At 48.9% G+C, this 17015-nt stretch overlaps 1 protein-coding gene across 1 annotated transcript in view; it reads right to left on the bottom strand.

Moving 5' to 3' along the window:
- Positions 1-17015, bottom strand: part of SARM1 (sterile alpha and TIR motif containing 1) — a 43448-nt gene that overhangs the window by 9078 nt on the left and 17355 nt on the right. Inside the window, exons 2-5 of the mRNA XM_015421894.1 lie at positions 14190-14808; positions 11559-11771; positions 4910-5001; positions 2759-2994 (exon numbers count right to left, since the gene is read on the bottom strand). Coding sequence (XP_015277380.1) covers positions 2759-2994; positions 4910-5001; positions 11559-11771; positions 14190-14808 — 1160 coding nt within the window. The remainder of the gene's footprint in view (positions 1-2758; positions 2995-4909; positions 5002-11558; positions 11772-14189; positions 14809-17015) is intronic.

Genomic DNA, 17015 nt, shown 5'->3' with positions numbered 1-17015 from the left:
ACTGACTGGTCGGCCCTTCCAGATATCAGAAAGGATCTTCAGGCCTTTAAGGAGACCCCAAAGTGAAGAGAAAGGAGGAGCCAAGAAGCCAACAGAGGAACGGTATGGAATGTAATCAGTGGCCTTCTGAACATACCAGAGTTTTGGCTGCTCTGCTCCTGCCCATATGTTGGCCAAGCAGATGCAGGAGTGGATTCAAAAGGCCCTGGGCGGCACTTGTTGCCTCCAGGCCTGCCTGCTGTCAGCAAGCCTTGGAGACTCCAGAAAAACATTTCCCCCCCTGCCTGTCTTTGGCTGATCCTCCCCACCACAGACAGTTCAATGTAAAGAGGCAAGTCAAGAATTCAACAGCGGATGAATACAAATGGAACATTTTTAGAGCCGTGAATCTGCTTTGGGGATGCTCTCTCTGTCTTCAGCCCAGCAGTTCATATTCTTCTTTTCCGGGAAAGGAATGTTCAAAGCAGAGGCAGCACCGATTGGCTTGGCCTGGCAATGTCGCCAAGAAACCCGTTCTGCCTCCCGCCCCTTGTATTTAAAACTTTTTAAGCAAAAGGGTGATAAAGGAGGAAAAGGGAATGTATGGCTGCGGTCACACTGGAGGTTTGGTGCGATCTGGGTGTGTCTCTAATTGCACCGGCGTAAAGTGTTGCAGGGCAGACCAACCAGACAGCACACCCTGGGGCAGTTTCCTCACATGCTTGTCTGGGGGTCGGGCATTCATATTACTGCAGCACCTCAACCACGGAGTGCGCTGCCCGGTCGTTTTTGTTTTAATGCAGGTGGGTGCATGCACATATGCACATGTGCGCGTGTAAGCAGCGACCAAAAAAACCCCAACAGTTGTGGAAACGAATCTGTGGGTTCAGACTTCCGTTCTGGGTTCCTTTAGCAGCGGGAGAGTTCAGACATCTGGGAAGGCAGAGTGGAAGTGCTGGCGTCCATAAACACCAGACTTTCCCCGGTGCCTGATGACTCCACTTTCAAAGCAGGGCAACATGGAGTGCTGACAACTGGGGCACGGGAGGTAGATGTTGCTGTCTGACTGTGCTCTTTAAATCTGCAAATCTAACATAAGAACATAAGAACATAAGAGACGCCGATGTTGGATCAGGCCAAAGGCCCATCCAGTCCAACACTCTGTGTCACACAGTGGCCAGAAATACCAGTGCCATCAGGAGGTCCACCAGTGGGGCCAGGACATTAGAAGCCCTCCCACTGTTGACCCCCCCCCCCAAGAACCAAGAAGACAGAGCATCGCTTGCCCCAGAGCCCCTATCTGAACCTTGTGGCTAATAGCCACTGATGGACCTCTGCTCCATATGCTTATCTAATTCCCTCTTGAAGCCGCCCATGCTTGTAGCCGCCACCACTTCCTGTGGCAGTGAATTCCATGTGTGAATCACTCTTTGGTTGAAGAAGTACTTCCTTTTATCTGTTCCAACCCGACCGCTCAGCAATTTCATGGAGTGCCCACGAGTTCTTGTATTGTGAGAAAGGGAGAAAAGTACCTCTTTCTCTACCTGCTCTTTCCCATGCATAATCTTATAAACCTCAATCATGTCACCCCTCAGTCGTCGTTTCTCCAAGCTAAAGAGCCCTAAGCGCCTTAACCTTTCCTCATAGGGAACTCTACTATACCGTGGCAAACTTCTTGTGTGACCGCAGTCGATGAGTGTTTATTAGGCTCTTACCAAACAAGAGCTGGGTAGCTTGTCAAAAACACAGGCCAGGGGTAGAGTGGGAGACGATTGGGTACAACAGTGATCAATGACATTGATTTGATCAATTAATGGGTTTGCATGCCTGCCCTTTCAGTTGCCGAAGGGGGAAGAGACTGGCTCCCCACAAAGCTGAGAGGAAAAGAGAGAGAGATGGGCATGAGCTGGCTGCTTTCACTTCCTCCACTCGCAGTACCACTGCCGAGCTCAGCTGCAGCCAGCTAGAAGCCTAAGTATGGTTCAGCAGCACCTTATTGTGTCATATTCCCACTGAAATGCCCCCCATGCCCACCTTGCACGGCAGAGGCAAAACTGGGCAGTGCATTACTATCTGCAGCAAACTCCAACATGTGTTTCCCATTGGATCCCGTGGGGTTTCTGTCAACCAATAAAAGTTCTCCACCAGCATTTGTGGTAGCTCAGAGCAGCTTCCGTGTGATTCAAATCAAGCCTTTAATTAATCGTTCCCCGAACTGGCATCCAGCCTTTTAATTACTCATCCCACCACTTCCTCCCTCTTTCCTTTTTATAGTTCTGTTTTTTCTTTAGTGGAACTGGAAATGATGAGGACTCTCTCCTCCTCCTCCTCCTCCAAGGAAAAGCACAGATTGGCTCCGTAGCAGCAGGCTGCCCTCCTGCCTTTGAGATCTTAATTTGCTTCCAGGATCACTTCTCATACTTTCAAAAAACCCTTGATAGTGGGAGAAACAACAGGATTGTGTGGGTGTGAGGCCACCTGGGAAAGACCATCCTGCTCTAGGACTGTGTCAAGATGAATGCTGGAGTACCTTCCCCCAGGGGTCATTTGGGGCTGAAGCGGGCCGGAGTGCTGCTCCGGCAGCCCAGGAGCGGAGGAAATGGCAGTGGCGGCAAGCCCCGCCCCCAGCTCCCAGCAGGCTGGCAAGGGAAGTGAAGCGAGAAAGGCATTTAAAGAGAGAAAGCCCTTTAAAGCCAATGGGCTTCCCCTGTGGTTCTGTGGTTTCTTGGGCAGGTCCTGGTGGCTTGAGCAGAGCCAGATAACAGACTCCACCACTTACCACGTGCTGCATTAAGGATTCGGACCCGATGGAAACCAATGTCCATCCGGCAGTCTTCTTGCAGCTGTTGCTCAGTGACACGATGGAGGAAGTTTCGGTCGATGCCGCAGGTCACCAGGTTGTAGGTGTACTGGCGGAATTTGGGGTCCACGCCGCCCAGCCAGTCAGACAGATTGCTCCGGTCGCAGGTGGAGTAATTGGCATACGTCTTCAGTTCGGTCAGTTCACGGAAAAACCTGGGAAGGCAGAAGGGGGCCGGGAAGCAATTTGACCGGGTAGTTTGGGGTTGGTGTTCAGATGCAACATGGCTGGAGGTGAGTGAGGCAACTTACCTGTCCCACAGGGTTAGCCCAGGGTTGAGAAATCCCTGGCAATTCCTGGGGGTAGAACCTGGAGCAGGCAAGGTTTGGGGAAAGGAGGGAGCTCAGTGGGGTACAAGGCCATAGAGTCCACCCTCCAACACAGCCATCTTCTCCAAGGGGCTGAGGAGGAGGGCAAGGAGCTGTTCCGGTTGGCAGCAGAGGATAGGACCCGAAGCAATGGGTTTAAACTACATGCAGAAAGGTATCAGCTGGATATTAGGGTCAACTTTTTCACGGTCAGAGTGGTTCAAAGGTGGACTCAGCTGCCTAGGGAGGTGGTTGGCTCCCCTTCACTGGCAGCTTTCAAGAAGAGGCTGGACGAATATTTGTCAGAGATGCTTTAGGCTGGTCCTGCATTGGGCAGGGGGCTGGACTAGATGGCCTGTAGGGCCCCTTCCAACTCTATGATTCTACGATTCTATGATCTCTGTAGTGTGGTGATCAGCTACAATTCTGTGAGATCTCCAGCCCCTACCTGTAGGTTCAACCAAACATACAAAAGCAACCTTAAAGAACGCAAACCGTTGGAACCAGAAATATACTTGTTGAATATGTTACCAGACAGGATAAACTATAATGATACACGTTTGATATTATATATCCTTACAAATGCTAGAATACTTATAGCAAAATGTTGGAAGTCTGATAAAATACCAAATAGAAAAGAATGAATTACAAAAATTATGGAAAGAAAAGAAACGGACAAAGTAAATATGATACTCTCGGGAAAGTATGAAAGTGTGTTTAATAAAAGATGGCAGAAAGTAGATGGTTGGAAATTTATGGATAAGAAACTCCAAAATGTGATGTAAATGAATATACTTTTGTGTTATTTTTATGTTATGAAAAAACTAAAATAAAATATTAAAAAAATGCAAACAGAATCTGTTCTTTACAAAAATATTTATAGTGATACAACAAACTATCATGCAAATTAGGAAGTGCACTATTGCATTAAAAGACATACAAAATACAAGCGGGACATAAACCCTGCTGAAAGACAATCTTAAAGGGACCGAGCCAATAAACAATCCTCTTAGGCTGTAAGAACGGAAAGAAACATTCTCTGCAGCAGCCAAAGACAAGTCCCTTGGAGCACGGAGACGTCGAGGTTTGTAATACATGACAGATAGCCGCCGAGCTCGTCATTAGGGACACTTGCCACCAATCACCTGTGAATTCTTGGAAACGAGCGGAAGCCCCACAAGCCTCATGAAGACTAACAGCTTGATAAAGATGTCGATTCGAAACAGGCCTGTCGTGTATCTTGTATGTCTTTTAATGTAATAACACCCTTTGTACTTTGCATGATAGTTTATATTATATGACTATCAATGTTTTTTTGTAAAGAACAGCTTCTGTTTACATTCTTTAAGGTTCCTTTTGTACGTTTGGTCGATCATACTGTTGGCAACCTTCTCCTTGCTTGTTTGCCCACCTGTAGGTTGGCAACTCTCCCCAGGGGTAGGTCCGTGCAGGATCAGGGACAGCGAACAACCCAGCTCTCATCACACTGTAACAATCCAAAGGCCAGATCTCCAGTGCTAGGGTTAGGACCTCTCAGACTCGCTGCTCTTTCTCCTTTCACTGGATATTTAACGATATTTAACAGGAAGGGCCAATGAAGTGGAAGTTGCCACTGATTTGGAAATGTGACCTGAACTGCAATTTTTAAATAAAGTTTGGAAAGACCACTATAAAAACGAAGAAGTTTGGCCTCATTAAGAAACGTTCCAGGTGGTTCTGTTGAGTGACACATTTCAGTATTTTAAGGCATTCCCAGCCTTACCGCTTGCGAGTGATGCTGGAGTCCATGCCAAGGTCCCCCTTCAAGTCCTCCTCAGTCAGCCGCAGCAACAGGTCCCCATCCACCTGGTGCTCCTGCCAACGGAAGAACACTGTTTAATGTCAGTCCTGCTACTGAAATTTCAAATGTCCAAGGATTCGGGAAACAGGAAGGGCTTGGAAGGAGGCAGGCAGGCCAATCTGGGTTGGCCAGAGATCCTCACCAGGTAGGGGTGCTAAGTCGAATCTCCTTACCGGCAGGGGAGCATCGCCGGGCTCCGGGAGCTCTCCTCAAATGCGCGCGCCGCCAGCACATCCCGGAAGTGACGCACGACATCGATCACATTGGGGGCGTGACCCCGATCGTCCATGGTGTTTTCCCTCCGACGATCAGGGCCACGCCCCCAAGGTGATCGATGTGGTTGCGTCACCTCTGGTGCTGTGGCCCCGATCGTCGGAGGGAAAACCATAGAGTTTTCCCTCCGACAATCGGGGCCACGCCCCCAATGTGATCGACGTGTTTGCGTCACCTCTGGTGACGCAGCCACACTGTGCTTCGGGGGGCGGAGTTCCCCCTGGGGCCCGATTTCGCGGCGGCGGAAATCGGGCCTCCAAAGCGGGGGTTTACCCGCCACCCACCCCCACTTGGCAGCCCTATCACCAGGGAGAGTGCCGGAAGCAGTGGGCATGCCGTGGAACCTGGAATGATAGGATCCTTGGGACAGGATGCATGTCAGCTTGCTGTCAGCTAGGCCTCTAGCTGCCATGGAGTGTGTGTGTGTGTGGGCTCTGGAATTTTAGGTTTCTTTTCTCTGTGCCTTCAGTGTTTCTTTATCTCTGTAACATGAGTGTTTGGCCTTGGTGTCTAGCACCAGCTTTCTCCTGGGAACCTGGACCCGCTTCTACCTGTTCCATGATTGGCTCCAGGCCATCAGGGGATCCTCTTGAATTATGCATGTGTGTTTGCTTCGTGCGCTTATTGCCAGTTCTGACACGAGATGTGTAAAGACAATCTGCATACTTCAACGTTTCAATAAACTTTACTTCTTTGCGAGAAAGTTGTAGGGAACTGATTGCTGCGGGAGTCTGACACTTGCCGGGGTTGGAAAATTCCTGGAGATTTGGGGGTGGAGCCTGGGGAAGGTGGGCTTTGGAGAGAAGAGGGGCCTCAGCAGGGTATCATGCCACAGAGTCCACCTTCCAAAGCAGCCATTTTCTCCAGGTGAATTTATCTCTGTCGTCCAGAGATCAGTTGTAATTCCAGGGGATAGCCACACCTCACCCGGAGCTTGGCAACCTATTATTACCACATAGTTCCCACGTGGTCCATTAGCGAGCTCAGACCCCCAGTTTTCAATGGGGCAAATAAAGGCAAGATTCCAGGCTTCCTAAAAGAGAGTTTTCTCCTTAACTTAAGCTGTGGAAACAGGTCCATCCTGAGTTCCCTTTGTTCTAGCCAATCATGCATAGGTTCCCAGACTTATTTGGCCTATTGCCAAAAGGCTGCTTTAGATAGGTTCTGGACTCTTCTTTCTTTATGCTTCCACTGCCCCCTTATTTGTATCCAATGCCCCCCAATTGCACCCAAGACTCCAACTGAAGAAGATGTCAGGGACAAAAGAAACTGGATTTACACCCCGCCCTTCACTACCCAAAGGAGTCTTACAAACTTACAAACTCCTTTCCCTTCCCCTCCCCAAAACAGGCACCCTGTCAGGTAGGTGGGGCTGAGAGAGCTCTGGCAGAAACGGCTCTTTTTCAAGGACAGCTCTTATCAGAACTATGGCTTGCCCAAGGTCATCCAGCAGGTGCAAGTGGAGGCATGGGGAATCAAACCCGGTTCTCCCAGATTAGAGTCCACACTCCTAACCACGACACCAAACTGCCCACCTGGATCGTTCCAGCACCCTCAGGGGGCGGTGTTGCCCACTTTGGGAACCAGTGCTGCGAGGGAAGGGATGGCCCTGACTGACCAGGATGGCCATCTGTGTTTGTGTGGGGTATGTGTGTGTGTGTGGGGGGTTGTTTTTATTTTTACTTCTTTGGCTTCTAAAAGTCGGCCATTATAAGGAAATGTATCTCACAGCTCTTCAAATCACTCCAGAAACCAACGGTAATGTAAGACAATTTTCACCTTCTTTTTAGATATAGTCAAGGGCAGTGCTTAGGGTTGCCAGCTTTGGGTTGGGAAACGCCTGGAGACTTTGGGGGCGGGAGCCCGGGGAGGGTAAGGTTTGGGAAGGAGGGGGCCTCAGCATAGTATAGTGCCAGAGAGACCAGCCTCCGAAGCAGCCATTTTCTCCAGGGCAATTGATCACTGTCATAGGGCTGCCAGCCTCCAGGTGGGGCCTGGGGATCTCCTGCTTTTGCAACCGCTCTCCAGCTGACAGAGATCAGCTCCCCTGGAGAAAATGGCTGCTCGGAAGGGTGGGCTCTACGGCCTTGTACCCTGCTGAGGCCCCTCCCCGTCCCAATCCCCGCCCTCTCCTGGATCCACCCCCAAAGTCCCCAGGTATTTCCCAACCCAGACCTGGCAACCCTACTCTGTCGTCTGGAGTTCAATTGTGATCCCAGGATATCTTCAGGCCCCACCTGGAGGTTGGCCCTTCTAGGTGCTTACACCAATCCCTTTCTATTGGTAAGTCTGAGAGAAGCACAAAAAACAAATTGATGTTAACTATTTAAAAAGTAAAAAATAATATTAAATGGTTCACTAACAAGTCAAAAAGCCCAAAAGCTGGTGGCATTGCCTAGTGCAGAGGTGTCAAACTTATTTGTTAAGAGGGACAGATCTGACATAAATGTTACTTTGTCGGGCCGGGCCATGTCTGCCACGAAATGTAATGCCAGGTACCAGAGATAGAAACTTTATAAAGGACACAGGCAAACCCAATTAATGGTATTATTTTTTTTACTCAAAATACAAACAAAAGCAATTGATTCCTAGCAGTGAAAGCAAGTGATTAACAGGGGAGCCCCCAAAAGCCCCAATAAATGTATTTAATCCTATGCAAACTAGGTTTTTTCTTAGGGGTACCTTTTATTTCCATATCTACCAGTTGCTTGTGGACTAGGCCTGCCAAATCTCGCCAAATCGCGGCGGGGGATCTGCATGTCTTTGCAGAATCCTTGCTGCGGGGACGGCGAGACGCGTTGCACCGCCGTCACCAGGACATGATGCTATGCGTCAGATCCTGGCGACGGCGGGTGCAACGCATCTCGCTGTCCCCGCAGCAAGGATTCTGTGAAGACCTACGATTCCCCGCCGCAACTTGGCAACCCTATTGTGGACCGGGCAAGAGCCCTGGATGGGCCGGTTCGGTTCCCCAGACCTTATGTTTGACACCCCTGGCCTAGTGGATGGAGGGCAGGCACTTTATCCTAGATTCGTAGTCCCATGGCATACTTCAAAAGTCTGTTTATCATTAACTCACACACTGCAAGTCTGATATTTATCTTCGGGAGAAGTGGACATGGGAAAGAAGCTGGCTTGCCTACAAAGGGATTGCTTTGTAATTATTTTCTTTTTACAGAGCTCAGTCTCAAACTGTTTTGGGGAGGGGGGGGCAGGGTTCTGTCTCACTCTGAACACTCGCAGAAACGCTGACGTCCTGATTGACCTTTTTCCTCTCTTCCTTTGAGTTTCATACTCTGAAGAAAGTGTCTTATTCCCATCACACAGTGTTGCCAACTCTGGGTTGGGAAACGCCTGTAGATTTTGGCGGTAGAACCTGGGGAGGGTGGGGTTTGGGGAGGGGAGGGAACTCAGCCGCATATAATGCCATAGAGACCGCCCTCCAAAACCTCCATTTCCTCCAGGGGAACTCATTTCTCTAGTCTAGAGATGAGCTGTCGTTCCAGGAGACCTCCAGGCCCCACCCAGAGGCTGGCAACCCAATACCCTGTGGCCTGTTGGTCTTCCAGTCAGATGCTGAACTTCAGCACATGCTTGGATTGAGAGCATGCCAGTCGATGGAAAGCATCTCATGGGTGGGGACGGAGCTATTGAGATATATGTCTAGGTTGAGGTAGCAAGCAGTTACTGGATCTAGATCAGTTTGATCTGTATGTAAGTCTTAGCTGTCATGCTAAGTGGTTAAGACAATTACAGCCAGGTGTTAAACTACGAGGTGATACTCTTCTAGCATTGTTAGAGTAGGAAATTAGTTTATCCTGTTAGTGATTGGCTGGGGTTAATATATAAGCTATCAGCTTGATAAGCTGCGTGGGGGATTTAGTTCTCTCCAACTAAGGCATGTTATGCTGTAAGACAGTCTGTATATCTCTGTGTAAATATTCACCATTATCTCTAAGTAAACTTTATGCACCTTCATCACCAGTTGGTCTCCAGCTTCTTCTTTACTGCACCCAATAGGGCCAGCCCTGGGTGGGGAAATACCTGGAGATTCTGGGGGTGGAGCCTGAGGAAGGTGGGGTTTGGGGAGGGGAGGGGCCTCAGTTGGGTATAATGGCCATAGAGTCCACCCTCTGAAGCAGCCATTTCCTCCAGGTGGCCTGCCCTCTGTCGCCTGGAGATCAGTTGTAATAGCGGGAGATTTCCAGCCACCACCTGGAGGTTGGCAACCCTAATGGAGCAAAGAAAAACAGGGGAAAACAACTGTGAGCTGAACTTCCCGCAAATATATATACATACAAAAGGAGACTTCAACAAAGTGAAATGCATATATAGTCTGGAATGAATCTATTCATATAATCCCTCATAGGAAAATACAGAAACCAAGAAGACCCACAATAGGGAAATAAAAAGAGTAAAAGTAAAGGTAAAGGTTCCCTTGCTCGAAAGCCAGTCGAGTCCGACTCTAGGGTTGCGGTGCTCATCTCCATTTCAAAGCCGAAGAGCCAGCGCTGTCCGAAGACGTTTCCGTGGTCATGTGGCCGGCATGACTAAACACCAAGGCGCACAGAACGCTGTTACCTTCCCACCGAAGCGGTCCTTATTTAAAAAGGTAAAGGTTCCCTTGCTCGAAAGCCAGTCAAGTCCGACTCTAGGGTTGCGGTGCTCATCTCCGTTTCCAAGCCGAAGAGCTAGCGCTGTCCGAAGACATTTCCGTGGTCATGTGGCCAGCATGAGTAAACACCAAGGCGCACGGAACGCTGTTACCTTCCCACCGAAGTGGTACCTATTTATCTACTTGCAATGTCTTGCTTTCGAACTGCTAGGTTGGCAGGAGATTAGGAAAATACAGAGTCGCAATTCAATTCAATTCATTTCTACACTCCTTAGGCCAGTCATACAAAAAGAAGTACACCTTTACAATATTCCAAGATTTTAAGATATATCAGTGACACATTAAAAACAAATGAAAATTTAATCTAATACCAAACAACTGTATCTAACTAGCTACCTTAGAGTTTCCGTGATCTGAGTATCACCATACAGAAACTGGCTACTTGGTGGGTAATTTTGGGGTATCTATCAGATAGAAGAAACTCTAGCCTAGCTTTTTCGGAAAGATCCGTAATTTGTTCAGTCAGCGGAGTGATTTTATTACGCGCCACCTTATAATACGGACATCTAAGAAACATGTGCTCTGTAGTCTCAACCTCCCTTAATGGGCAGGCACAAAGCCTTTCCGAGAAAGGAGTATTCTTGTATTTTCCTTCAAGTACAGCAGAAGGGAGGGCAGAGCACCTCGCTACAGAGTCCAAAGTATACATATACAAGATAAATCCAACACTTTTCATAGGTAATTTTCAGAGTTTCAGATTTCTGGTCCTTCCTCAGGAACAGAGAACAACTCTTGGGAGTCTCACTCCATTTCCTTATAGGATAATGCTATTCTGTTTCTTCAACATTGGGCAAGATCTCCTAAGCTCTAGCCAGCACCTCTATAGGCTGCTTCTATGTAACAGGACCAAAACATATTACATAGAAGGAGCCTTTAGAGGTGCTGCTGACTAGAGCTTAGGAGACCTTGCCCAATGTTGAAGAAACAGAATAGCATTATCCTTTAAGGAAATGGAATAAGACTCCTAATAGTTGTTCTCTGTTCCCAAGGAAGGACCAGAAGTCTGAAACACTGAAAATTACCTAGGAAAAATGTTGGATATTTATCTTGTATATTTATACTTTGGACTCTGTATTTTCCTATTGCGGGTTTTGTTGGCTTCTGTATTTCCCTATGAGGGATTATATGAATAGATTCATTCCAGACTATATATGCATTTCACATTGTTGAAGTCTCCTTTTGTATATATATTTTTGCGGGAAATTCAGCTCACAGTTGTTTTCTGTTTTTCTTTGCGATTTCCTCCTGAGTGCTGCAATGTTCCCTCTAAGCTGTGGAGTCTTGTGAGTAAAACTTCTACTTTGTGAGCTACTGGCATTAAACTTGTGAGTGAGTGATTTGGCTACTGCATAAATTAGTTTGCTCTGGAGCCATCCTTCCTGAGCTAAGACAAAAATGTGTGAGCCAGAGACTAAAAAACTGTGAGCTAGCTCACACTAACTCAGCTTAGAGGGAACAGTGGTGTGCTGTACTGTTTGTCGTCGCAAACCCTAATGGAGCAGCAGGACTGGTGGTCTGCTGTTGGCCCAGAGCCCGGCTTATGGTTCGGTGAAATGGCGATGGTTCTGGACTGAGGGAGACGTGGGAATTAGCCTAGCCTGCCCCCACCCTCGCAAGCCTCACCAAGAAAAGGGGGCAGTATTTGACGAAGCCGATCTGCTGGAGCCACTTCTGCACCTCCAGGGGTTTCCAGTTGGGCACGGTGGGCAGGAGGCGCCGGGGTACCTCCTCTCCCATGGCACAGAGAGCCTTCTTGGCCAAGGAGGAGGTGGTGTCGTTGGGAGAGTAGCAGACGATCCTCTTCAGACTCTGGATGGCCCCAATCTCAGTAAAAATCTGGGCAGCAAAAGAGGGAACGGTCAGTCGGGCGAACCACCCTGGGGGACAGCGGCCTCACTGGCGTGCCTTCATACCGAGCCGGTCCCAGAACTGGCAGCTGGCTTTTGCTTTCCCAGTGTCCGATTCCCCATGCATTCGAAATAAATCCACGTTTGAAGAACAAAGTCAAATTTATTATAAAGCGATGGTTAGATCAGGAACACAAGAATTGTTAGGAATGACTACAGACCCCAAAGGGTAACATAATAAAGAAACTTGAACCAGGTTAGGACCAATGAGTCCAATTCCCGCTGGCGGGAATGTAGATAAAACTAGCGCCCAATTCCTTGGGAACGCAACGGTTCTACAACATAAACACAAGTTCAGTTCTCAGGCATCAGATACATAATAAGCAAAGCAACGCCATAACTCCATCCCACCTCCAGCTGGTTGACCTTGAGCAGTTCCGCAGATGTAGCAAGCAAAAGAAAGTAAACACCTACACAGGAGGATACAGGGGGGGATGGACAGAGTACAATGTAACATGTAGAATAGAACACACCACCCTATGGCAGCTTGCTGACACCCAGCCAGTGACAGATGGCTTCCACCTTCCCAGAGTTCCCACCTGGTGTCTTCAGCATGATTGTTATGCCATTCTGTACCTCCTCTGTGCACCCCAAAGACCACAAAACAAACATTACAAATACATAACATCCAATGGGAAAGACCTGACATGAGGAAACAGAAAATGGTACAAACAAGTTCAATTTGCGCCAAGGTTTAATGTGCTGCCACCAGCAGTATTATATGGGAGATTCCAAAAAATTCCATTCGACAGTAGATTGCGTTCCTGCACTAAGCAGGAGATAGAAACTCTTGAACATGTGTTTCTTTCATGTACTTTCTACTCGGACCTGCGCCTTACATTCATCGAGCCAGGGTTGAGAAAGTATTCCGGAAAACCTGATAAATGTAAGACTTACTTTTTGCTGACAACCCAGAATCACATAATAATTGAAAGTGTTGCAAAATTTCCGTATGAAGCTTCAAGAAAGTGTTCAGTATTCCTCGCAAATTGAGTCTTATGTTCTGTATGTTATACCAATAAAGGTCGATTGAGTGAGTGAGTGAGTGAGTGAGTGAGTGAGTGAGTGAATTTGCCCCAAGGAAGCAGCAGCAGTGAAACAGGGCTTTTAAAGCACCTCAGCAGGATAATTTGAGCCCTGACCTGGCTGGCCCAGGCTTGCCTTATCTTCTCAGGTCTCAGAAGCTAAGCACTATTGAGATATAAAGACAAGATGTGATGAAGATGAATTTAAAGTAATCCTGCCCCCACCATATGAAATGTCATTCACAGCAAAATGAAGGGGATTGGGGAAATTCATGAGAAGGGCATTTATCATTATCTGTTACCGGGGATGGCTACGTGGAGCCTCCATGTTAAAAGGCAGTCTATCTTTTGCATATGTGATGCTAAACAACAGGGAATTATGTTTCAGAGGGTAGCCATGTTGTTCTGCGGTAGAACAGCTAGATTCAAGTCCAGTAGCACGTTAGGGATCACCTCCAGGGAACTCTGACTCTCAGAAACTTATGCCGCCAAAATCTTGTTGGTCTCTAATAGGCTACTGGATTTGAATCTAACAAGGATTTATGTATCACGTCCCAGGATGCTGGATTCGATGGATCTTTGCAGCCTGATCCAACAGGAGCTGCTCTTGCATTCTTGTAGAGGGTGACTCCCTCCAAGCCTTTCATAAAAACATAAGAACATAAGAGAACATAAGAGAAGCCATGTTGGATCAGGCCAATAACTCATCCAGTCCAATGCTCTGTGTCACACAGTGGCCAAAACCCAGGTGCCATCAAGAGGTCCACCAGTGGGGCCAGAACTCCAGAAGCCCTCCCACTCTTGCCCCCCAAGCTCCAAGTATACAGAGGATCACTGCCCCAGACATAAGAGAAGCCATGTTGAATCAGGTCAATGGCCCATCCAGTCCAACACTCTGTGTCACACAGTGGCCAAAACCCAGGTGCCATCAGGAGGTCCACCAGCAGGGCCAGAACTCCAGAAGCCCTCCCACTGTTGCCCCCCCCAAGCACCAAGAATACAGAGCATCACTGCCCCAGACAGATTCAACATCTATACCTTGTGGCCAATAACTACTGACGGACCTCTGTTTCATATGTTTATCCAGTCCCATAAGAACATAATCGAATCCCATAAGGACATAAGGTGCACTATACACTGTATGCTGTACAGTATTCGATACTACACACACTATACTATACTATACTATACTATACTATACTATACTATACTATACTATACTATACTATACTATACTATACTATACCATACTATACCATACTATACCATACTATACCATAGGAACGCGCCCCCCCGCCAGTCCTTCCCATTTTAAGCCTTACCTTTGTTTTCTTATGCCTGGCTTTGATGGTCGCCTCGACACACAGGTAGAAGGCAGCGATGCACTGGACTTCCAGGCGGGAGCTGTCCAGCAGGGGCACCAGGCGCTGCAAGTCGTCCCCCGTCCTTCCTTGGCTGTTGTCGCTGCTGCCCAGCAGGGTGCAAGCAAACTGCCCTGGGTCCAGGGTGGCGATGAAAGGCTCCACCAAAGCGAGGGTCCCGGAGCGCTCCACCTCCTTCTCGATCTCCTTGTTGGTGGCCAGAACAGTGATGGCGAGGCAGGCGTAGAAGCGGATGAGCTGGTCCTCCTGGGTGAAGGCCAGGGGGAAGAGCCACTCCGCCGCCCTCTTCTCGGCCATCAGCCGCTGGTTGGCCTGCCCCCCGTACATGGCGCAGTTGGCCAGGGCTGTGGCACAGTGGCGCAGCACCACGGGGTCGCTCCAGCGGCACCAGTAGAGGATGGCGTCGAGACCACCGTCGGAGATCAGTTGGTGGCAAGTCTCCTCCGAGTGCTTGAACATGTGCTCCAGGATGCCGGAGGTGCTCTGGGCCAGCTGAGGGTTGTCTCGCTCCTTGGACAGGTTGAGGATCACCCCAAGGCCGATCCGAGCAATTCGGTCCCTGGCGACAAAGGGAGGGGTCAGGATTCGGACTACTCTGCTCACCGAGGCGGGGGGGGGGGGGGCTCTGCTGAGGGTCATTGAAGCAATGGCTCTGGGTAGAGTTGCCAGCTCCGAGCTGGGAAATTCCTGGAGATTTGAGGCTGGAGTGTGGGGAGAACCGGCTTTGGGGAGGGCAGAGACATCAGCAGGGTGTAATGTCAAAGAGCCCACCCTCCAAAGCAACGATTTTCTCCAGGGCACCTGATCTGGAGATCCTTAGCTGCTGTAGATTTTCTGGGTTGTCTGGCTGTGGTCTTGGCCAATGCTCCCTCTAAGCTGTGGAGTCTTGTGAGCAAAAACTCTACTTTGTGAGCTACTGGCATTAGAATTATGAGCAAGCTATTTGGCTGCTGCATAAATTAGTTTGCTCTGGAGCCATCCCTTCCTGAGCTAAGACAAAAGCGTGTGAGCCAGAGGCTAAAAAACTGTGAGCCAGCTCACACTAACTCAGCTTAGAGGGAACACTGGTCTTGGCATTGTAGGACCTGTTTCGCCAGTAGCTTTGACTGGCAACCTCAGAGGTATAACACAGAAAGACGGTGTACTCTCTGTGTCAAGGTGAGAAGAAAAATGGTAGGCAGGTAATTTATATCTACTCAGGAAGGTGGGGTAGGGCTGAGTCATTATCTTGTAGGAGTTCCCCAGGCTGCGAAACATGCTAATAGAGGAGCTTTCCTGAGGTCGTTCTTTTGTATATGGATTGGCTGTTTCCTGAGAACCTCCTCTGGAAAGCTCCTCCATTAGCATGTTTCGCAGCCTGGGGACCTCCTACAAGATAATGACTCAGCCCTACCCCACCTTCCTGAGTAGATATAAATTACCTGCCTACCATTTTTCTTCTCACCTTGACACAGAGAGTACTCCGTCATTCTGTGTTATACCTCTGAGGATGCCAGTCACAGCTACTGGCGAAACGTCAGGTCCTACAATGCCAAGACCATGGCCAGACAACCCGGAAAATCTACAACAGCTAATGAACTCCGGCCGTGAAAGCCTTCGACAACATATTGATCTGGAGATCAGTTGTAATTCCGGGGGATCTCCAGGTCCCACCTGGGTGTTGGCAAGCCTGCTCCTCACCCTCATTCTGTGCTGCTAGCTGCATAGGCTGTGATGCCTGCTGCCCATGCCTGGCTTTGCCATCTGCATGAGATGAGAGGAGAAAGAGGGTTATTCTCAAAGTTGGGGGATCAGGCCCAAACCACATGCTCCAGCTGGAAGCATGTTGGCCCCTGAAGTTGTTGGACCAGCAGTTATTGCTATGCAGTGATGGAGGACATGCACTCTGTACGGGTTCAGAGGTACCCCTGTAACACAATCCTGGTTTATGGTGACATGTGGCCCTTGCATGAGAGCCGGGCAGAAATGGCCTGTGAGCTGAAGGAGCATCTGTGAAGTGGATGAGGTGGCAGGCGGCAGAAAGTGAGGGCTTGGGACTTGGCCTCGGCTGGGGCACAAAGAAGAAGAAGAAGATTGGATTTATACCCCACCCTTCGCTACCCAAGGGAGTCTCAGAGCGGCTTACAATCTTCTTTCCCTTCCCCTCCCCACAACAGACACCCTTTCAGGTAGGTGGGGCTGAGAGAGCTCTGACAGAAACGGCTCTTTTTCAAGAACAGCTCTGACAGAACAATGGCTTGCTCAAGGTCATCCAGCAGGTGCAAGTGGAGGAGTGGGGGAATCAAACCCAGTTCTCCCAGATTAGAGTCCGCACACTTAACCACTACACCAAACAAAGCTGAAGCCTGGGGATGAATCACAGATCTTGGAGGCTGGAGGGCGCAGGGTTGCCAGTCCCCAGGTTTGTATGTGAACAAAAAACCAGCTGAGCTCTGAGCAGGAGCAGGAGAGAGAGCTGTGAGAGAGGTGAGTGGGTTTCTTTTACTTGCTTTCAGCTGAGAGAATTCAGCTAAGGATATTTTGTGGGAAAACTGTGTTTAGCAGTGTGTGGAAGCACTTAGAGTTCTTGCAGAGTCCTGGCTGATTGAGTGTGGGAGAGGAACGGGCACTGTTTGACTGGGATTGCCTGTAATTGAGAGGAAGTGGAAGGGGCATTGTTTTGCCTGTGATTGAGTGCCTGGGTGAATTTGAATTTGAATAGCTGCTGCCTGACCTCTGCTGGGGGAGGCCTCTATTTAAGGAAACACCTTGCCAGAGGCACGAGCC

Source organism: Gekko japonicus, unplaced genomic scaffold (assembly GCF_001447785.1).
Source record: "Gekko japonicus isolate JY-2015 unplaced genomic scaffold, Gekko_japonicus_V1.1 scaffold21, whole genome shotgun sequence".
Classification (NCBI taxonomy): domain Eukaryota; kingdom Metazoa; phylum Chordata; class Lepidosauria; order Squamata; family Gekkonidae; genus Gekko; species Gekko japonicus.
Note: the sequence above shows the minus strand (reverse complement) of the source record. Positions and strands in the feature narration are given on the sequence as shown.